The sequence below is a fragment of the Drosophila guanche genome, unplaced genomic scaffold (genome assembly GCF_900245975.1).
Source record: "Drosophila guanche unplaced genomic scaffold, DGUA_6, whole genome shotgun sequence".
In the NCBI taxonomy this organism is placed as follows: domain Eukaryota; kingdom Metazoa; phylum Arthropoda; class Insecta; order Diptera; family Drosophilidae; genus Drosophila; species Drosophila guanche.
In genome coordinates, this window is record NW_022995749.1 from 219274 (window position 1) to 242905 (window position 23632).

General features: G+C 45.4%; 3 protein-coding genes across 3 annotated transcripts; 2 read left to right on the top strand and 1 right to left on the bottom strand.

The window, feature by feature from the left end:
- Positions 1-301: 301 nt before the first annotated feature.
- LOC117585333 (metallothionein-4) lies at positions 302-725 on the bottom strand. The gene is made up of 2 exons (XM_034274772.1): positions 607-725; positions 302-547 (listed from the first exon to the last, which is right to left on the bottom strand). Exons 1-2 carry the CDS (start codon positions 629-631, stop codon positions 438-440), a joined length of 135 nt encoding a protein of 44 aa, XP_034130663.1. The 5' UTR covers positions 632-725; the 3' UTR covers positions 302-437.
- Positions 726-961: 236 nt separating this feature from the next.
- LOC117585334 (metallothionein-2) lies at positions 962-1370 on the top strand. The gene is made up of 2 exons (XM_034274774.1): positions 962-1114; positions 1177-1370. Exons 1-2 carry the CDS (start codon positions 1090-1092, stop codon positions 1275-1277), a joined length of 126 nt encoding a protein of 41 aa, XP_034130665.1. The 5' UTR covers positions 962-1089; the 3' UTR covers positions 1278-1370.
- Positions 1371-18901: 17531 nt separating this feature from the next.
- On the top strand, positions 18902-23324 carry LOC117585469 (sialin). Its single transcript, XM_034274960.1, has 6 exons — positions 18902-19050; positions 20952-21038; positions 21444-21747; positions 21812-22352; positions 22418-22694; positions 22755-23324. Exons 2-6 carry the CDS (start codon positions 20980-20982, stop codon positions 23080-23082), a joined length of 1509 nt encoding a protein of 502 aa, XP_034130851.1. The 5' UTR covers positions 18902-19050; positions 20952-20979; the 3' UTR covers positions 23083-23324.
- The last annotated feature ends 308 nt before the right edge of the window (positions 23325-23632 follow it).

Here is a 23632-nt window from a genome sequence, read left to right on the forward strand (position 1 = left end):
TGTTAATGTTTAATTGTAAAACTAACGCATTAAATCACACCACAACACAAACACAACACATTCCCAAAAAGAAACACAGATGCATTCGAGCGCACTCTTCTATATGTTCTATGTTACATGTATGTGCAATGCTCGTTTAGAAACAACAGTTGATATTGGGATGTGAATTGAATGTATTTAAATGTTGACATTGTGTTTTAAATTTAATTTCAAAAGCGCTAATTGTGTGTCTAGTTTGGAAATATATTTGTGGGAAACAACTAAAGAACTATTCTTGTCAAAATGGCCAATAAAGATTTGATTTTTCAAACTACAAACACATTTTGTTTTTAATCCATTAGGTTTCATTAGGTTACACAAATTTACATGTTCATTTACACATTATTAAATGCCATCGAATCACTGTATGCCAGAGGAGCTGTCACATATATTCCTTATTAGTTCTTGGTGGAACAACACTTGTCCTTGGGTCCATTCTTGCAGGCGCATTGGCACTGCTGGCTGCAGGCGCAGTTGTCTCCGCACTTGGTGGCCGAACACTGGCAGTCTGTGGTTAAGATTAATTATTTAGCATTTCGATTTTTGATCTTATTTATAACAACTTACTGGTTCCACAAGCCTTGCAACCCATATTTGTTTTTAGAATTTGTATTTTTAAGATTTAGATACTGAATTTACTGACTCTGCTGGTGGCAAACGCTTTCTGATGTTTCCAGAGAAGCGACTCTGCCAATTTATAGCACTCTCAATTGTTTGTTTGACTTTGCACACCACCAGAGGGGAATCCTGCTAGTCACCAATCAGTCGAAGTGTTTCTATGTGGTCTTATCAGGGCAGGGGGCGTGCGCAAAGCGACTTTGTCTCTATGGTCACAGAAAAACGCGTAAATTTTTTGCGCACGCTGAACGAGCGCAACTGCACACGACTTTCTTATCTAATCAGCAGCTAAACTATAGAAACATACAATTTCAATAGCCTCAGACTGGGTATAAAGCAAGCAATCTTCAGACACAGGGAATCAAACAAGTTCCAACGGTTCAACCAGTCCTAGCAGTCAACGCTCAAATTTAAAACAAAACCAACAACAAGATGCCTTGCAAAGGATGCGGAAACAGTGAGTACAACATTATAAACCCTTAAAATAAAGTTATAATAAAACGAATTCCTCATCCACAGACTGCCAGTGCACATCGGGCCAATGCGGAAGCACCTGTGCCGGTAACACCCAGTGCCAATGCGCCGCCAAAACAGGAGCCAAGTGCTGCAAGGCCAAGTGATTGTGTGCCATGAATAGTACTTAATTAGCTACCAAATCTCCGACTGATCCTTATGCAAATCTGATGCAAAAATAAAATAAAAATTATGTTCTAGGTCAAATTAAATACATATTTGTAGTTATTCCAGCAACAGGTATATAAAAATGTTTCCCACAATCCGATTTAGCCATGGACATGTCCAGTTTTAAGCCCGATGATCGTATTACTGTGCTGATTTAACCGCCTAAGTTTATATACAATTTAATTAATGATGAACCAGTAGGCTATTAATTCAGTCAGCTGGAACATCATTTGAAAGGATTATTATAGCGATAATGTCGAAGAATTAGGCTAATCATTTTGCGAGCACTTGTTTCCCATATTGAGATATAAGCAAACGTACTTTTTTAGATAACTTTATGCTGTTCTTTCTCGCAAACTTAACACTAAGAGAACCATTATGCTGAATAATTTTAATTTGAGTTGAAGAATCTGAAACAGCGCTTACATATTTGTGGGACATTCGTTGTAAAGGATTTAATGCCAGGTCCACTCTTGCCATAAGTTTGTAATCTTTGGGGTTTATTTAATTTGCAGACAGGCAAAACAGCATTTGCTCACGTGTGGTGGTGTCTGGGCGTGTGTGTGTGAGGGGTTAGGTGAAGGGCCATCAGTAGTCAGAAGGGCACTCGAGTCGCCGTAGTCTTTAAATGTGCAACTTGGAGAGGCGAGTGAGCAACGCATGCATGTCTGAGTGCTGTGTGGCAAGGCTTCTCTCGTCTGTCCTTGCCAGAGTCCTCCAGGATGCGTTTACAGGTCGGGTCTGACAAGCAGGCAGGTGGGCAAAGAGCCCAACAGCCCAACAGCCCAGCGGATTGACAGCCGAGGCCGTCAGACTGTCAATTCGCATCCGAAAGATGCATTAAGCGCGCTAATTGCAGTTGACAATTTCATTTCATACGCAGCCAATTGAGAATTGAGAAGCCTTGGCTCCTTTTCCACCTCCACATCCTGATCCTATTATGCTGTTGTTGTGGCAGTTGCTCAGGGAATGGGAATGGGAATGGGAATGGAAATGGTAATCTGTGATTGCTTCTAGTTTTGTAGCCCTGGCCGAAATTTCAATTTCAGCGCTTTTAATGACGTTAAGCGGCGGAAATGGATTCGCGCCTGCTAACTGCCTTTTTGCGCCAAGTCATCAAACTTAATTTGTCGGCAGGTTGAAGCTCAAATGTTTTCACAGCCATTTCCTGTTCAGGCAGGCAGTCAAAATGCCAGACAGCCCCCAAACACCAGCCCCCGACACCGACACCAAATCGCAATCCGAATGCCAATCAGAACCGTCCCATTGCCTGCCGCTGGCTATGTGTACATATTTGACTTTGTTTCTGGCCGGACAAATTTGTGTCACGGCTTTTTGTGAGATTCATGCTGATAAAGTGACACACGCTCCAGCCGAAGGTTGCACTTGAATGTTGAGCATGGCGGGCTGCAGGCCGTGCAAATGGGTCACGCGATGCTTTTAAATCGCGGCTCAAGACACCACACGCGGCGTATACGCGATTTCAAGCAGCCAGCTGAGCAGCTGAGCAGCTGAGCGCCAACGCAAACAGTTAATTACGTCATTAAGCTTTCATGTCGCAGAAGCGGAACGAAGTGCGACGAAGCGGAACGGAAACAACTGCAATGCGGACACTTCGTGAGGACTTTGTCGCCAGAAGAGGACAGGACGGGGCAGGACAGCCGCCGAGCGCTATGCTTCGTGCAACAGAATGGGGCAACAGCGGCATCACTTATGCATAAGAACATTTTAACTTTTCGTTAGCCACTTTTGAATGGACGTGCAGTGAGGCAACATTCAAGGCTGGCCCGCCTCTTGTGTTTATCTTTTGCGTGTGAACTTCGCCTCCTGGCAATGTAAACTTTTTCTGTGGCGCAATCAAATTATCCCGCACACACACACACAAACAGCAACTTTTGGCAAGGAACGCAACATAAATTAATGAAATGCACAAAAACTGCGAATGTATTGCCAGGAAAAGTCACCATGCAGCGGCTCTCACACCTCGATGCTGATGCCCGCCTGTGTTGTGCGCAAATATTCTTAATAATTTATTGCAATTTGTTTGCTAAGCGCTTCAGAACTTGCTGAACTTTTCAACATAAATTAACAGATTAGTTGGCTGCCGACGCGCCGTGTGGCAACCAAAAACCCAACTTTCAGCAGGTGCCAAAACAGGAGCAAAAGAAAAACAACCTAAAGAGCCACGAAAGCGATACACACGGACTAGATTCCGGCCGAGTGTCTGTCCGGGGGGTTACAGCTGCTCAGCAGCTTCGTTAATTTCTGGGAATGTGGCCATCGAAAAGTTTTTAACCAGCACGAACAGCACGCACTGAATAGCCCAGGCCAGGTTCTGGCCAACACTTTTGGCCACTATAAATCTTTTGGCCATTTGGGCTGTTAAATCTATGGGGAGTGGCGTTTTGCCAGCAGCCACGTGACCTGTAAAGTTTCACACATTTTCCCCCATAAAATATTCAGTTTTCAGTTTTAATCTGTTTTGTTTGAAATGCACTTGAGAGACAGAGACAAACAAACTATTCGCTTCGAATGCCACTCGAAGGTGTTCTTGTAACTGTCCAGGGATCATAGTTCAAACAGTTTTTAAGTGATTGCCTTGTGACTTATTGGAACTCAAATTACGAGCTCGGATATTTCGCAGGAAATGGAGGAAATCGTTGCCATCGCCCTGTGACTTGTGACCAATGGAAATTATCGGGAATTTTTGCGCATTTTGGTCTTTAAACGTGTCGCTCGCAGGAAAATTAAAACTGTCAACTGTCGACATTGATTTCGATTTGCGGCACACGTCGTGTGGTCCCAGGTGCGTAATCAGACACGCCCACAGGGAGGAGGCGGAGGAGGAGGAGGAGGACTGTGTGGGAGCTGGTGGTCTGTCTGGGCGTTTATCAATCGCTTTGGCGACACACATTTAACACGAAACTCGTTTTGCTTTCGTTTCATTTTCAGTTTTCGATTTGCCGCTGATTTCCCCAAGCACTTTAAAGTCCCCCGGACATGCGGGTGAATGTGTCAGACAGTGTTGGCCATAACTATGGCCCGGGAATGGGTCTCGCTTGTGGGCCATGGCCTGCCCGCCCGATGGCTTCCATGGCTGACAAACACATTAGGGCAGCACATCCTGCGATTGTGGCGGGGCGGATGTGCTTCCTGCTCGGTCTGCTCTTGGACCCAGCCTTTGTTGACAGCAATTTCATATGCACGAATGCACCATTAGACGATGTCACACATAGCAAAGACAAAGGGATTCCCCCCACAACCCCACATTGGGGCATCTTGTCCGCTTGTCACTTCGCCTGCGAGCAAACAAACAAAATTACAGTTTTGTCCTGGTTGACCATTAGATTTATTATAAAACTTTAATGCAGTTCAGAGCGGATGAACCACCAATCCAGTTCCACTTCTTGTCCCTGTACCTTCCTGCCATTCCATTGTCCCCTAGGGTGTGTGTGTGGGTGTGTGTTAATGCTGTAATTAAGTGAACATGGCCAACAGAGTTGACCTGGCAGCTGTCCAGCATGTATCCTGTGCCACCCAGCTGCATGTCCCCTCGTTCCTGTCAGTTGCAACAAGCATAAGGAAGGGGGCGAAAGGTTACAAAAAATGCAAAATGTCAGCGACAATTGTAAAGCATTTCGGTATGCCAGAGCCAAGCTCCGGTGCATTGGCCACTCTGACTCTCGAGTCCTCATTAGCTAACTGGGCACGTGCACAAATCAATTTGAGTTCACGTCGGACTCGGGCTTTCTTCTTTGCCCATGCTAAAAACAATCATACGACGCGTTGTCCAAATGGCAATCAAAGTCAAATGCTCTAGCCACAGGGATTTCGGGGGGAATGTTTTAATAAGCAATGCCAAAGGATGCCCGGAGAATAGAATGTGGAATGCATCGCTACGAGGATTGCTGCTACGATCTTTGGCTGGTGGTAAATGTAATGCAGTTTTTCCCCTGAACCGCTGGCAAACACACTCAGCTGATGCTTATCCTGAGGCAGTGCTTGGCAACCGCCGTGATAAGTGCACTTCATGATGCTCAAATTATAGCATGGCTGCCATCAGCATTACCCAGCAGCACAAACTCCTGCAGAAACATCCACACAGAGACATTGTTGCATAGACTATTAAACACACTGGAGCAGGAAGTGCTGAGGAGTAGATGAAAATGCATTTTTAATGCAGCGCAAATGTGGCAAGTGCTTGGTAAGGCTTAGACTCCTGCTCATCATCATCTGGCTTTTAGTTAACCAAAATTCAATGCAAACTTATTTGCGAGTCACCAGACTTTCGACTTTTTCTCTTCTTAATTGAAAGCCAATTAGGGAGGAACTTTTTTCGAAGCAAACTCTTAAACTATTCCCTGCCGATGCGAGCCTATTGAATGACACTTAGTCTCTCTCTCGCTGATGGGATTGAGCAGCCTTCGTTTGCACGTAATCGTCGCTGTAATTGCAAGTGACTCTCGAGGACAGCCAAAGCGGGAAATTAAATCACTGAAACCTATACTAATGTGGTTGGGAACCATCACGTGACTTGGTTGCCCAATGTCGGATAATAATGTCATAAATTAATCAAGTCCAGACCACGCCCTCAAAGGCTGAGCAAATAGTAAAGCAGGAAATAAGAAAGCGATTCAGCAGCCACTTGTGACTTATTTAATTGCCAGCCAAACAATCGGTACGTTGTGTCAACAAACGGAGGCAATGTCCTCTGTCGCGCATACAAATCCCCGCCACGAAGTCCATTTGCATGCATTGAAATGTGGCCTCATTTGTGTGAGACTCGATTGGCTCTGCTCCACGCTGGCAAATTGAACTCTTTTTGCTCTCGACTCTGCAGTTTAATCAGGGTCCCAGGAGCATAGCCTAGTTCCGTGCATCACGTTCGAGGACGAGGACGAGGACCAGGACCACAAACAGGATGCATTGAGCATTGAAAGCCAAGCTGAAATCGTTGCAATTTGGCTGGCATCCACAACAATGCCAAATGGAAGCGGCCAAAAACCAAAGCAAATACTCGTACCCGAACTCGTACTCGTTGTCCTGGTCCTCCCGAAAGTCAGTAAAAAGCGAATCAGCCACAGAATAGCAAAGGAGTAGCGGGTGGCAAAAGTAGATCAACCAAATAGAAATCAAACCCGACCCGATTCGAGGCACTTTTGAGGTTTTTGGCCGAAGACGAAAACCAAACACAATGCCCATGGCCGAATGAGCCATGAGCAGCAGCAGGAAGCGGCAAAAGAATTGCATGACTTAATGGTATCCTCCCGGCTGATTAGATGATTCTTCACTTGAAACCACTCTGCAAAAGGCAATTCGAATTGTTTTTTAAACTAACAGATTTTTACTCTCCTGTTTTTATGAGCATATTTGTTTCAGGCCTGGGACCGGGATCTTGGCAGAGGCTCTCATTTTTCCTCAACTTTTACGTGATGCTGTTTTGGGGGGGCCTGGGCCCAGGCTTTTCCCAGATGATTTATAAAGTGCAATATCCACGCGACAAGCCAAGCGTAAATGTAAACTTATGCTGCAGACTCGCATCCTTTTTTTTTGGCGACAGACAGTGCCCCCCGGCAGGCTGTACATTTGCCAACTACTCCATGGCAAACTGCAGGACTTTGTTTGATAGGCCGCCATTTGAAGTTTATTGCGTTGTAGTAGCCCCCAAGCCCAAAGAGAGTAAAATGCTGTCCATTCATTTGCATGCCGCTAAATAATGCAGCGCCAGTATCAAGTTGATTTTTTTGTGTCCTTATGCTCCTTCAGGCAGACCGCTGAAAGTGCCGCAATGTGGTTTTTGTCTAATGAAAAATGTATGTATATGAGTGCCTGTATTTTCTCTTGCTTGAGGGCCGCTAGTAAGCCAGGTGTATGTGTGTGTGTGTGCTTGGAGGGGTTAAACATGGAAATGCTCTTGCAAAAGTTTTCGACTGTGAGTGGGGGAAGTGTGATTCAGATTCACTCAGAAACAGAAACTTAATTAAAAGACATATCAATTATTTGCCCCTGGATTGGGGGTCGTTCAATTCAAATTTACACAATTTTTAGACGCTCTACGTGCTGGTTTCAATGAAATGAAAATATTAAATATGCATTTGCCACAGCCCCCAGCCAGGGAGGGGGTTGCTGCTGCTCTTGCCCAGATAAGTATGCCACGGGACACGTGAAGGGGAATTGCGCCAAAAATGCTCCAAATGCGCCCTGCATTCAAATGGAGCAAGTTGTTGTGATAGGAAAAAGGGAGTCGGACGAGAGGGGGGGCTTGCCACTGGGTGCATTGTTTGACTGTCTGCGAGGCGACAAAGCCACTCAATAATAAATGTAACGAGCGCATTACAAACACTTATGGCAAGTTTAAAGTGCCGCCATCCCTGTCGTTGCATGAGAAATGCAATGTGGCGGCAGTAACCAGTACTCCAGCAGGAAGAAATATACGTACCTACATAGCACAAATGTGTGCATAGTATGAGGCACACTACTATAACCTTATTGTGGCCGTAAGCATCTGACTGCCACATAAATAATTGCACAGTTGCTGGCAAATAAAATGGACATCAGGACACCAACTTAGACGACTAGTCTCCGCTAGTCTCTCTGTGTGTGTGGCAAGTGAAAACTTCTGCAAGTTTTGTATTGTCAGTGAAAAGCGGTGAAGGTGGGGAGGGAGCATAGTTAGAGCGGAGCCACTCCGCTCGGGTCGCTTGCACTTGAAGTGGAAAAACTTTGCTGCATTGCGTTGGGGAAAAACTTACTTTCGACGCTAGTTGTAGTGCCTCGTCGTATAAAAAGCAAAAGTTTGCCGTCAAAGCGAAAGTTAAAGCCCGGAACTGCAGCTGGAGCGAAGTAACTTCAATATACATAAACAATCTAAATAAAATAATGCCCGGCATTTACTTAAGCGAACATGTTGCCGCTGTCCTCAATTAACAAAATTAACAAAATGATTTGCACATTCATCGAATTTTGCATTTGTTGTGGGCAGGTGACACGTGGACCAGGATAACTGCTGGCAGCAGCTGGAAATGGTGAGTGCCAGAGGGTAGATATGTGAACCCACACACTCACACACAATCACTCGTATCGAAATGGCACAGAAACTTTCTCGTATTCCCCCAGAAAGTTGCACGAACGAACGAGAGAAAAAAAAAATGCTCCACAATTGGCAATCGAAAATTGGAAAACTTTTCCCTATATTTGTTTTGGCTTCATTGACTTGGATTCCCCCTCACGCTCACTGCTATACACGTTGCTTAGATCCCGGCACCCACATGGATACATAGATACACAGATACACAGATTGCTAAGATACACACACACACACACACACACACACACACTCGTATGGACAATCAACTACCGCTCAGCTGCTGTGCTGTGCTGTGCTACTATTATCAAAAGTTTGGCGCGCAGCTCTGCTTTAGCAGCAAGCTAAGTGAAGGCAGCAGCAAAAAAGAAGCTAAAGAAGAACTTTAATAGAACTTGTGTGCATGTATGTAGGTGGGATCCATGGGATTGCGCAAATGGCAGCGACTTTAATTGCAAAACGGGCACTTTTCAATTTGTTTTCCCATTGCCGTGGCAGCTTTACAGCACCGCCGTTTGCTCCACTGCCCCACTGTGCTGCACCACCAAGTCAAAGCGGCGACCCACCAAGATGCCGGCTCCAAAAACAAAACAAAAAACTAAAGAACTCTGCAATTAGAGCGCAAATAAATGACGTTTTATGTGTTTGCTTTGCTTAGTCGAGTTTTATTTTATCCCGCTCTCCGTCTCTGCCTCTCTCTCTCTCTCTCTCTGGCATGAATTATTAATAGTTACCCCGGGGCGATCCTGGCGGCAGCCATGGCAGTCGTGGAAGGCCTGGTCCCCGACTAAACTCTGTCGACACTGTAGCGCCACGCGGCGTATGCGTATTAAATGTACGAGGTGGAGCCCTGCAGGTGAACAAAACTTTGTCGTTGCCAAACTGATTCGTAGTGGCACAGAAATTTAATTAAATTTTTGCATTGTTTGACATGTTCAGGGTTTGCATTTCGACGGCCAATTTCTTTACGTTGCCTAGGTACAGCGAGAAATATGTGTACAAAATAATGCTTGTAACTGCCAACTATTGAAAAAGGGACATGGCATTGTATGCTCCCCGCTTGATGCACTTCAAGTAAGTCACAGTTTCTTCGAGTGTAGGAAAACATTGAGAAATATCATAGAACCAATAGACACGTTTCGGTTCACAGCCTGTTATGTCCATGGATATATAGAGATATGAGTGCTGCGTGTGCCCCATTCACTTTGTCGCTGGCGCTGATTTCCCCAAGCAGCACCACCTTCACTCCGTGCCCCCCCTCTCAGGCCATGCAGTTATCAAAAGCGAGTGCGAGTCTGTCAATATGCTTTGGGTTGGGGGTTTAGGGCAAAAGCTCTTCGTTCTACTATGATTTAGGTAAGTGTCCTGGGAGACGCCATCGATGTGGATGCATGGACGTGGCCAAGTCCGTTGTTGTGTAGAAAATGGATGTTGATGCTGACACACACTCATAGGGTGAACCAGTTAGTGATTTTATTATTTATTGTTCTGCGTCGGGCCCAAAGGTGGGGGCAGAGACGACGCAAAAGGATTTAACACATAAATATTTCATTTCTGTGTGGTTTTTTGTTGGAAACTGCTTTGGGGGTGGAAACAATTTCGGAGTGCTGTCAAAAATGTTTTTGCATTTGCATTATAATCGTTTGCCATACAAAACGATTCTATGCCCAATGCATATTTTATAAATGGTCCTCGGCCACATAACACTCTCAACGATCCCCTGAGAATGGCAGCGCCCCTCTCCAGCATTCACCCATTCAGGATGAATGAATGAATAAAAGCATTTTACTTGAACGAGTTATATTTCATGCGATAAATTCCAATACCCTGGCGTGGGTCACAGGTACACGAGTGCCCATGAGTGGCTATCTGTAACAGTCAGTCAGTGTGTGTCTGTGTCTGTGTCTGTTTGTGTGTGTTTTGGTCGTGTGGCTTTGACAAATTGAAATTACATTTCGTCTGTTTGCAGATCACATTCCAAATTCTGTGACATTGCTGGGCAAGGGTTTTATTTAATTACAAAAATGTTGAAATGTTGCGTTTTGCATGCGAATTGATTTCTGCCCCCAAAATTGAAAATTGCCCCTCCAACTCGATTAGCAGCATTAATTGACTTTTACGGGACTGCCAGAAATGGGACTCATTAAATTGGGGCAGCCGTGTGCCAACCCATGTGACCTTCTCTTTGGCTCTTTCCCCTGATGTCGGAGAAAGGGAGAGCAAACATTGATTTTGTTCTTGACATACATTCGCCCACAAATAATTGCTAATTAGGGAGTCATTGCGGTAACCGCAGTTAAAAAATCTAAATATTTAATATCAAACTAATTACAATTAAAGGTAACTAATTGCATTCAAAGCAGACCGCTAATGACAATTAATTAGGCAAAAATATCAATGGTTGCCCAATGGCTGCCCAATGGTTGATGGTTTCCAGCGCTGAGGTCACCATCAGCAGGGACCCCTGGGCCTCAAAGGTTGCTATGGCAGCCGTTCTCAGCTGCTCTGCTCTGCTCTGCTCTCGCTGCAGAACTCTATTTTATTATAATTCTATTTGTGGGACTTTTTTAATTTCATTAGCCTCCACTCCACTCCATTCCACTCCAATGTTGTGCCTCTGGTCTGTCCCAGCCCGGTTCAAGCTTGTAATTAAAATGCCACAAAGCGACGCCAGCCAGTTGGCGACGAGTCGCACAACCATCGGTGAGACGGGCTCGTGGTCCGGGAACTGGGGCCTGAGCCCCAGGAGAGCTCATCTCGCAGCACAGTCGAGTGCGGATTGTGGACGCGCCCACGCATTTTCCTATTAAAAATTTCAATTGCCGCGTAAAAACGCGCGTGTAGAAAATAAACCCGCCTGAAATGGAATAATTAAGCAGGTTCATTCATTAAATTTTCCATAGCAGAAGTTAAATGCAGATCAGGCCCACAGGCCCATCCCTCTCCACGCCACCGTAAATTCTGTTCAATTTGGTTCAGGATATTTTCGGTCAGGAGCGTTGATTTCTGGCTTTCGCTTTACATTTTCGTTTTTTTTTTGTTTGGCATTGCATGTGGCACAAAATGAATAGATTTGCGGCAGAAACTGCTGACCGCTTCGGTAATTACAGAGCGGAGTGCAGCAGTAAAATTGTGTCAACAGAATTGGAACGAAACTTTTACAGCACCAGCAGCAGCAGCAGCAGCAGCAGAACGAAACCTTAACGAGAACTGGGGAAAACATGTGGCCAAATTGCATGGAATGAATATGTATTTGCCACATAGGGCGGTGCAAGTGCTGAAGGAGGTCTCCTTGCCGGGACAGTAGCTGGAGCAGGTGCGGATTATGCATAAACATAAACCCACTGGCCGTCCCAGCAGGATGCCAGAATGCCAGAATGCCAGAAAAGCAGAATACGAGCACCAGGACTGCAGCCACAGACAAGGGCTGCAGAAGGCCAACCCTCGAGTGGCCATAATGCATGCAAACTTGCAATAATTTTTCCTTGCCGAAATCGTTTTCTTTATACCTTCCTTTTTTTCTTTTTGCTGTTTTTTTTTTTCTTTAAAAATTTCACAACCAATAAATTTTATGTTTTCTGTGCAGAAGCGCCAGAGGAGGAGCAGCAGCAGTAGCAGCAGCAGCAGCAGCAGGCAGCAGGTAAAAACATTTATGGTCGTTCGTAGATAATTAAGTTTTCAGTGGGCTTTAGCCCCCGTCCCCACTCCAAGACCCTGTTCTATATTCATGCCTCTGAAAATGTGCAAAATCTTATTCGGAATTGGTTATTGCGAGCCATGCAATATCCAGCGGCATGAATAGCTGTCGGTTTGGACAGTTGCTTATATTTTTAGCAGACTTTTAATCGATGTACGAGTATGATGTGGGAGATTGTTCTTGGCATAGGCCTGCAGCTATTCCAGAACACAAAAGTTTCTCAAACTTGGGTGAAGTCAAACTGCATTTGTCAGCACGTTGGTCAGAGAAACAAATCCTGTGCATGTGGATGTTCATTTCGTAGCATTCCACATGCCTTACATGTCCCAAGTTCCACTTGCTTTTGGGGAGCTGCAGCTGCCCCGACCAGAGTGGCCCGTGTCAGCGTGTGTGAGTTTGAGACTCCAAGCCAGTCCAAGAGTTGGAACAGCTCAAGGGTTCTTAACCACAAATGTCAAAACGAACTGCACAATCATGGGTTGGCATGAGGACTCTTCACGCGCACCGCAAGCATCCCAAATAAAGCAAAATGACGAACCGAACGAGCCACTTCTCGAATTCCAGCCAGAGCAGTTGCAGCTGCAAAAGCAGGAGCATCTCGGCACTCGCCTTGGTGCAGTGTTACGCACCCAAAAAGTGGGTTACTACCGGGAGAACGGCTGTGGTGACTCTGGACAAAACAACAATGCAGAAGGTAAACAAAAACACGTGCCACACAACTATCCGCAGCAAAGAGTGTGTGCCCCCAAGTGCGCATGAGCGGATAATGCAGGATACACTCGTCTTCGAAGAGAGTCAGTCCTCCAGCGGATAAAGAGAACTGCGATGGAAGGACACTGCGGCGTGTACGCACTGTTTATGCTACTTGATTAAGATTCTCTGGAGCAGGCTTACGTCCTCATGTTGGTCTACCATTTGGAAGGGCGAAATATTGTTGCCAACATTTGGGCATCGTGTTTTCATGGCTTTGAATAAACTGACAGCTATCAATCGCTGTTGTCAATGGCACACTCATACACACACAGAGAAAAGTTTAGGGCCCCCATTGATCTGCAGAAGTGTAAACGTTAAACGCTGTAAAAATAGTTACAAAGTGTTCATTGAAAACTTATCGAGGCGTAAAGGCAGATGCGATATATTTCCATATTAAACAGCACACAGTGCCCATGGAGTAGGTGTGGTGGTGTGGCTCTGTGTGTGTTTATTTGCGAGTATGTTTGTGTGTGGCATGCAAACAGGATGCTGGCCTCCGATGTCTGGCTTGCTTCCATTTATAGCTTACCTTTCCTGCCTTCCGACTTCGTGTGGGTGGGCTTGGTTCCGGGCGGGGTGGGATGCTCACAGCCAGTTTAGGTCGAATCTGGCCATAAATTAGATGTATGGCAAGCGCCGGTGTGAGGGAATCGGTAGTGGGCGGGCACTGTGCACTGTGCTGTGCTGTAAATAAACCAAATTCCCATCGCATGTGCATAAATTTCGGAGCACTGAACATTGAATTCGAATCCTTTTGCTTATCAAACTCCATTTCAATTTCAATTTAGTGACAAATGCAATTTAATTAAGCTTTCAATGTTGCACTTCACTCCAAGCAAAGAGCGAAGTGAGCTGTTTCCTTCGATACTTGCTGCCATTGTTCCACACGCCAATGGGGCTGACATTTGATGTATTTGTTTCCACTGCACCCTGCCACGCAGTAATAAACCCCATGTAATGCGCTCGTAAAGGCCTGTCATACAAAATGTTGCTCGGCTGGCAGCAGAGAGTCTATTAAATTCTCGTTGATAGCCTCCCATCTGCACATAACTTGATGGGGGATCCGCTGCTTTTTTTCGTTTTAGGAGCACATTCGAGGTCCGTTTAATTAGCATGCAAGCGTTGATATTTTTTAATTAAACAACCAAATGTGGTCATATCTTTCTTGAGAGCGTGAAATGTACTTATTAATATGGAGCATATGCTCCTTCATTATATCTTTGTACATTAAAGAAGATTTATTTTAGTGTTCAAGACTCCTGTGATGCTCCTCAACATTCAACATTCAACATTCAGTGCAAAACCATTCTGCTCAACTGTCAGTTCGGTTTGTTGACCCTTTTCGCAGGACCTGACAATCGCATAACATTCTCCCTACTGTCCCAGAGCGGAGTGAATATTTAATGCATTTGTTTCAAGTTGCCTTTGGCACTGGGCTTTCTTTTCCCTTCTTTTTCCCCTACATTTTTACATTTTCTGTTGTTGGCAAGTGAGGTATTTCTTTGGTGTTAGTGCTTTTTGTAAGCCACTCTCATCATTTCTTAGCCAGTTCATCGCAGCTCTTGGCAACGCCTAGCATTGCCTTTAGCTTTCCGTTTTCAGCCATCCGTCAGACTGGCAGTAAGACGCATTAATTCATTTTAGTTGAACGTTATTAAAAACTTTTACCCACAAAGCTGAGCTGAAAAGTTCAGCCAGCGCACCTTTCCTTTGTGGTTGAGTTGGGTGTGGTGCAAGTGTGTTGCGAGTGTGTTGCGAGTGTGGTGCGAGTGTGGTGCAAGTGGCAATGTCGGCAAAAGTTGCACACTAATTAAGCGCTAATAACATTTTAGCACAGTTTGTTGAGAACTTTTGCCCAGGCATGCAAATATGATCAACCGCAAAAAAGGGCCAGAGCCAGCACAGAAAATCAAGCTGGAGGACTGGTCAGAGGGCACTGGCCAGGCTCCGCAATCAATTGCACACACTGACAAGTTAAAAACATTTTAATTTCCATTTGGCTTGAATTCCGGGCTGGCCAAATTGCAGCGATTGCCATCAAATCCCAAGGCACTGGAATATTCTCGGCAAATTTTTAGGCAGCTGCCAACTGTCACACAGGTGGGCGGTGCACAGGACACGGGACAGGTTGTGCCCCCTGGCGATCTCTCTCGCTCTCGCTCTCTGCGAGCAAACGGAGAGGATACCAGAGGTGGAAAACTGAGAAATGTTGCTGCCAGCTTGCAGTCAATTGGGTCTGCCAGGAGCTGTGGAACTGAGGAACTGTGTGCTGGTGTCACTGCACTTTACATGTGATGTGTGCAAATAGCAGCAAGTCCCCAACTGGTCGTGGGGTTAGTTTTCTTGTTTGCCATTCCTCGGGTTGCGCATAGCTTGTGTTGCAGGCTGCAACCTGCAACTTGCAAGTTGGTTGACTTCAGTGCCTTGAGTAATGTTGCTCTGGTGCATGTGATTTGCCTTCGATGCTGCGAGCAGAGAAAACTCTTACTCCAGGTTTTGGGTTGATTTATGGCCCAGGAAACTTCACTTGACATAATCTTGGGCAATTATCTTGAATATGGCACCCCAGTGACTTCTGACCGAACCGAATTGAATTCTAATTTCACAAGACGCCAACTGGAGTACAATTAAACTAAAAGCAGCAAACGGAGCGGGGGGCTAACTGGGTCAGTTATCACCCCACTCTGACTCTGACTCTGACTCTGAAGCTGGAGCTGGTGCCATCCTGCTTCGCCTGCTAAGGCAAATAAACGCTTATTTGCACACTAATTGCACCTGCGACGTGCTTTGTTATTATAAAATTCTATATTTACACAAGCGCCGGTCGTGCCGCGTCCCCAGTTCTTGTTTTCGTTTTCGCTATTGTCACAATATTTGTCTATGTTAGTGCTGAAAGGCTTTTTGGGCTTCTCTGCTCTCCTGCTGAATACATTTCTCAAAGTCTTCAAAGCCAACATGGAGTATGATTAACCATGCAGATGCCACTGCTGCCACTGCTGCCACTGCTGCCACTGCTGCTGCTCCTGTGGTTGCTGCGTGCTCGAAGCTTAATTATGCGCAAGGTTAGCCTGTTCTTTGCTCCAGCCAGCCATGCCACATCACACCAACTACTCGTACTCCTACTCGTACTCGATGCCGCCACGTGTGCATCCTTGACCCAGGATGCCTGCTGAGTGGGCGTCTGTTTGTGTGCAGCGGCTGCAGTGGCTAAATTATGGTCATTAAAAAGCTTTCAGCTCGTGGACATACTCGTATCAAATGACATTAAAACATGTGTTGCAAATGTACGAATCCAAATTAGTTTGACCTATGCCCTTAAGCGGCTCCACACACTCCACACCCTCGACGCGGGCTAGTTCAGATGATTGATGCAGCTGCCGACTGACGGGGAGAAAGCCTTGACTTCTGACCTCTTTTCCGGTCGTGTGTCCGGGCACACTTACTTTCCGGCGCTATCTACCCGGCAATTAGGAAAAGTTAGCTGCATTTGCATTCGAGCAGCAGGCAAGAGTTAAACAGCTTCGGCCAAGTTTAGTTGCGTTAACCTTCGGGGACTTACGTGTGTCCAAATGGAACGGAACGGAACGGAACCGAAAAGGCGACTGGGAATCGAAATGTTTAAGACTTCTGTTACTGCTGCTGCTCCTGCTGCTGCTGCATTTCAAGTAGGTAAGGATACGAAGGCAGACTGGCAAAAGCACAAATGTCCCATTCCTGAGCTGGACTCTGCGACTCCTTCTTGTCCGGCTGGGGGGCCTTTGTAATATGCGCTCCAGTCGCTGGAACTTTTGTCAACTTGAAATCAAAGGGGACGACCCAGGAAACCGAAAAGTTTCGAGTTTTTTTTGGTAAAGTTACCAACAGAAACCATTAAAAGCTCACGTAGTCAAAGTCAAAAGACAAATTTGCATTGGTACATTTCCTCTTTTATTCCATTTTCGCGTTGGTTCTACTTTTTCGGCTTAAAGGTGTACAGAATCCGCATAAAAATGCGCTTAAAGCAATTTAACGCCGTGCAATTTTCCGTTTTCCGTTTTTCAGTTCTCAATTCATTTTTAAAAGATTTTCCATTTAACGGGTTTGTTTGTCGTGCATTCAGTCGAAATTGTTTGCACTTAGCTGCGTTTGCTTTGAGCGCACAATTAAAATGCAATTTGGAAAAGGAGATGGTGATGGAGAGGGAGATGGAGAGGGAGTTGGAGTTGGGGACACAAAGGCACAAACAATGAATCCAAAGCAAGCTAAGCCAAATGGAAAGCCCCTTCTCAGGAGAAATTTCGACACCTGCTCCAACGGGCATGAACAAATAATTCGCCAGGAAATTCCGTTGAGTACCTCGAACAAATGGTGCATTTAATGGGGATTTTGTATGCAACTGAAATACCTCTCGCAGCTCACCTCGAATTTCCCGTATTGTGTATAATTTCCAAAGCGACCGCATAACAGTTTTACCGTTATGACAAACATCAGCAGCAGGATAATGGGCGACGATTGTCGAGCACTCTGCTGCTTCTGCTGCTGCTGCTGCCATGCTTGACATTGAGGTGCCAAATGCCCGCCCGGAGTGCTTACTTAACCCAGTCACACTGGCGGGGAGTACGAGTAGATGAGGGAAACCAACGAGCCCCGTCTGCCCCGAAAATCAATTAATTGCAAACACATTTTTTTCGTGGGGCTCCAAGAACTGCCGACAACAGAGGCACTTGTCATTTACCAATCAATGTTGTTATATTTTTTATTCAGCATATTCGAATGGTTTCTCTTTTGTTTTGGCCATTTCCCGCACAGGGATGTTCCAATGTTTTTGTCCCGTGCTGCAGCTGCAGCTGCGGCCAATGTTGCCAGCCTAGAGAATATAAATTGAGTTGCAACATTTTGCTTGTTCGTTTTTCAGCACGTGTGACTGCGACAATTGTTTATGATATGGCCGTGACCCAAAAAAGCGCAGGGCTACAGTCGATATTTTTTTTAAATATTCCCACTGGAATTGATTGTTTAATATTTAATATCTATTTTTTATGCATATATAAATGGTATTTTTTTCAAAAGAGAATATCTTAATAAGTGTTGTTAACAAACGGCAGCAATTATAGAGGGCCAATGGGGGTGGACAAATGATGCAAACTGGGTCGACACGTGATTCCAATTGTCCACAAATTGGCTGCTGAGGAAATTTTATATTTGATTCAAAGAATTAATTAAATTGTCTTTAAAAGTACATATAATTGTAGTCAGCCTACAGCCTGACACTCAACTCAGCGGTTGGGTGCTTAACGCCAGCATGCATTAAACTGCTAACTTCGACTGCTTGCCTCTGTTAACCGATACTGATTGCTACTGTTAAGCACAAACAGTTAACAGCAGCACGCACAGAGCCGCCCGTCGGAGATGAAAAAACTCTCACGCTCGAACAATTAGTAAATGCATGAAAAACAGATCAAACTAAGATCTCAAAATAAAATAGTCAAAAACAAACCACTTCGAACTGGATATTCACGAAATTTGTTTATTTGTACAACAATATCCACAAACTCACAAGCAATTGGCACTTTATAATGAGAACCGATGACATTTTTTTGTTGCAGCATGGCCACAGCATTGTCGTGTCTGCGGGTAACTGTTAATTTATGTGGTAGTGCGTGTGAAGATGAAATAGATAGCGAAAATTGACCACAAATCTCGCAAATTGAATTTAGTAACCGAAACATGCGAGTCTTTTGGTATCGGTTGAACGTATAAATTTATCTTTACAAGCGCCACATATTCCGGCTAATCAAACGATACGCTTTATGCGGATCCATATCAGTTCTAATCACTGTCAAGGTTCATTCCTGCTTTTGCTCTTGCTATTGCTCTTCCTCTGGCTCTGGTTCATTGTGTCCCCCAATTGAAGTTAACTAAATGTGGCGGCATTTCGTACACACGCGCCTCCCCGATCCCACATCTCAAAGCTGCTGAGCCGATCGGGAGCTGCGTCGGCATTAGCTTGGGACTGCTGCTGAGTTCAGCTGCTGGCTGAGAGAGACTGCCACATTCAGTCCGCTGCGAACAACCGGCGACCACACACCTGCCCACGCCATCACCTCTGTGGCAAGCAGTGCAATTGAACTAACGGCTTGATCCATCCGATAGCAAGCAGTTCACAGCAGTTGGAAGACGCGTTTCCAAACTTTCTTCGGTGCGTTTCACTCTTTTTCCAAATAAAACCTAACAAAGTTTGTGCTTAAGTTAAACTAATTTTAGTTCTGTGTACGAATTAGTCTGTGTGTTTGTGTGGTGTGTGCTTATTTAATGTACTGTTTGCTCAACTGCTTTCGATGGAGTTGCAATTAAGATCTTTTGCTTTTTGCCGGTTAAAATGCAGCTGTACTTCAAGCTGTGTATCGACTCACATTCACAAGTGTTTTCTGGATGGCATGACTTCATTTTGGCTGTTTTGGCTACACGGCTCGTAAATCCAGCCTGAAATGCATGTATTTTCAGCCAATAAAGTTTGCCATTTTATGAAAATTCGAGTATAGATTCGAGTGCACAGCAGATAACTCAGACGAAAATTTTTTGTAGGGCACTTAATATCTTCAATTAGATAAAATTATAAATATTTTTTCACTCTATGGTTTGGGCGACTCACTTTGAAAGGAAGTAGCAGAGCTCTTTCTATATCCTTTGTGTGTGCTGTTCTCTCAACTCCTTTTCGTAGACTTGGCTTTTCAATAATAGTTATTTACAGTTTGCTGCTCAAGCACTTTGCATCTTCCACTCGAGAAAATGTTTAATATTTTTCTCTTTGTGCAGCTGCTTATCAGAGGCAAGATGTTTTTATCAGAGCTGTCGAAAGCAAATGCTCAGGCGAAGGTGGAATTTATGACCATTTCTTAAATGGCACATCATAAAACAAAAATCTCAGGCGGTTTTTTCATGCGCTTCCCAAAACAAAACCCAGATAACCGCTCTATGGTAATAAAAGCACATGTTTAAGTTATATACGTCCATCCTACTCCCCGAGTATATACATTTATCAAGTGGTCACCTTCTTAACGAACACATGAATGAATCCAATCTGAATTGGCATCCATTAAATAACAATTAAATGTTAGCCACATAAATTTTGGCTCCGTCCAAAATGTTTTATGGGCCTCGTTCGTGGCTATTAGCAAGCCATGGAATTGTTGGATATTATGGAAAAGTTTCGGGTGGACCGCTTTCCTTTGGTTTATTAGGTATATGACAACCGAGTGCAATCAATTGTGCGGTAGTTGTCAAAACTCATAATGATAAGCAGCACTCCAGTGTCTATATTTTTAGATAGCCCGCACATGTCGGTGTACATAGTACGCATATGTATATATGTATTTACTCTCACAGATTGTAGAGAGAGAGAGAGAGAGACAGAGAAATAAATTAATGAATATCCAACACGTGCGTGCCGTGCAATTGCTTTCATTTGAAATGACATTCAAATAGCGGCTCCCGGGACTGCCAAAAATTCGTGCAATTTGCAAATCAAAGCGAATCAACCCAGCCAGGTCTGGGGCTCCGGGCTCACTTGACTCACAATTATTTGATTATGACATCCCTCCAGAATCTCTATGTGTATTAGATTTCGCGTGCCTCGGCAGATGCCACAATTTGCGAACCATTTGCTTAATAAGTTAAATGGATAATTGAGTTAAGATGCGTTCCCGTGGCGGATGCCCCCAGCTCAGTCTTTCTTTCAAAAACGTTCGCTCAAATCATCCGCATATACGGAGTATTATGTTTCCGCATTAGAAACCCACAAATTGCTTACGAAAATGTTTGCTCTTTGTCCGCAGTGTCAATTGCAATTACGCCACCGACACGCCACAGAATCTTTATACACACAATCCGCATGTACATATGTACGTATTCGTGGTGGTTGGGCGCCAACAAATCACTAAATTATAACACGCTCTTTTGTGGAGAGAGTGGGGGAGAGCAGCATTATGATCATTGACTTTGATGGGACTCCGCTTAAATGCGAGTTTAATGAATCGCCAGCACGCATACGAGTTGCCACTACAATTGCGATATTGTATAAACAAAATCATTTGATTGCAGGTTTCAGTGGATCGAACGACACGGCACAATGACTGACTTGGAGTCTACAAAAAATGGAAAACACCATGATCTGGTGCACCACAACAAGTACGTATCTAGATACTTATTACCAATGCAAAATTCTTCCGCATTGCATAAAGGAGCCAAAGTAAATGTAAGCCAAGTGTTCACAAAGTAGATAGTAGCAAAACAGGTAAAGTACAACAGACTTCTCTGGGCCCTGCGACCGAATAAGCAAAGCAAACCAGTCGCTATCACAGTGGCAGCTTGAAAACTGGTTCCGCCCCGGGCTGGCCACAAACAAAATTCAACCAAAACTCCCCCTGGCAGCTATGCAGCAATAATTCACTATTCGAAAGGGAAAGTAATGCCGCTGGCTACTCATTTGCATGGATCCCAGACAGCCAGACAGCTATACGGCTAACCAGAGAGTTATCCGAGCATCCACAATGATTTCAGCTAAATTGTGTATTCTTTTTCCGTACTTTGCAGCAATGAACTCACGGAGAGTGAGCCCCTCACGTGGCGCTTCTGGCGCAAGCAGCGCTACATTGTGGTGCTCTTGGCTTTCTTTGGCTTCTTCAATGTGTACTCGCTGCGGGTGAATCTCTCGGTGGCGATTGTGGCCATGACCGAGAACCGCACGGTGGTTGATGGCGATGGGAATGTGTCATATGAACAGGACTTTCCCTGGGACTCGAAACAGAAGGGCCTGATTCTCAGCTCGTTCTTCTACGGCTACATCCTCACGCAGTTCTTGGGCGGCTACATTGGCACCAAGATTGGTGGCAACATTGTGAGTACTCACTTATATCCCTACTCTAAATTCAAAGCTAATGATGATGCTTGCCTTTGTGCAGGTCTTTGGCACTGGCATTGGCAGTACTGCGATCCTGACCTTGCTCACGCCGCTGGCTGCCAAGCACAGCTTGGAGATGTTCCTGGCCGTGCGCATCATCGAGGGCTTCTTCGAGGGCGTCACCTTTCCGGGCATCCATGCCGTGTGGGCTCGCTGGTCGCCGCCTCTCGAGCGCTCCCGCATGGCCTCCATTGCCTTTGCAGGCAACTATGCGGGCACTGTGGTAGCGATGCCCTGTTCCGGGTTCCTGGCCACTCGATACGGCTGGGAGAGCGTCTTCTATGTGTTTGGTGCCATCGGCTGCGTCTGGTACTTTACCTGGCTGGTGTTCGTGCGGGCTGGACCGGAGCTGGATCGTTTCTGCTCGAAGGAGGAGTGCGACTATATCCAGAAGACTATTGGCTACACAGGCAGCAGGAACATTAAGCATCCATGGAAGTCGATCTTCACTTCGGCGGCGTTCTATGCCATCATGGCATCGCACTTCTCCGAGAACTGGGGCTTCTACACGCTGCTCACCCAATTGCCCAGCTTCCTCAAGGGTAAGCTTAGAGCAGCAGAATTCCTCTCCTTGACTGCTAATGATGTGATGTGATTTCATTTCTAGATACGCTCAACTTTGATCTGGGCAAGACGGGCATTTTGTCGGCTGTCCCGTACCTGGCCATGGGCATTCTGCTTGCCGTTTCCGGCTATCTGGCCGATTGGCTGCAGGTGAAGGGCATTTGGACGACCACTCAGGTGCGCCGCAACTTCAACTGTGGCGCCTTCCTGGCTCAGACCGTGTTCATGATGCTCACTGCGTATCTGCTGGATCCCACTTGGTCGGTGGTCAGTCTCACCATTGCCGTCGGATTGGGTGCCTTCGCTTGGTCGGGCTTTGCGTAAGTATTTTCACGAGAATCCCATGGAGCAGGACTGCTAATTTTGTTTTTCCACCGAAGGGTCAATCATTTGGACATTGCGCCGCAGCATGCCAGCGTCCTGATGGGCATTGGCAACACGTTCGCAACCATTCCGGGAATTGTCAGTCCGCTGCTGACCGGCTACGTGGTTGTCGAACAAACCAGCGATGAGTGGCGCATTATCTTCTTCATTTCGGCTGGCATATACCTGGTCGGTTGTGTCATCTACTGGTTCTACTGCTCCGGCGAGCTGCAGGAGTGGGCCAAGTCGCCCGAGCAGAAGGCCCAGGAGGCCGAGGAGAAGGCACAGCTGCAGTTGACGCAGACCGGAGGGTTTGTCAATGCGGCAGCGGAGCTGAAGGACTAGTCCGCCCAGCTCCATGTGTTCCACCGAGTGAATGCTTTCACTCTTGGCATCTATCCTAAGCATTTAGAGAGCACCGCATCAAGAATTTGTGCCCCAAGTATTTTGTTCTTTGTTACGTTCATGTGATGCTAGCAATATGCGCCCCATTGTGTCTATATTTATGTATGTTAATCCATTTAGTCTTTCAGAGCACTCGCTGTGAGAGTGTCTGCGAATAAACGAAGCATTTTATTACAAACGTTTTCCGCCAACTCTGTCTCTCTCCGCCCCGGAGTCGGCTATACAAAAACCCATTTTAGATGTGTTTCCCATAGCCATCCCAGAAGTAGACCAAATATCTAAATTTCTCGTAACATTTAACATTTCGTGCGGGTCTGTGAGTGGTACTTTGGTTACGCTCTTAATTTATTCATTGGATGTGTCAGAGTGGTTTTTGGTGATGCTCAACTTGCCGAACGCTTTTCGAAACAGAAATATAAGAAATCAACAATGAACTGTTATTTGCAGGTGCAGTCACCATTGCCTCATTGAAAGGAGTTGCCGATGTAAT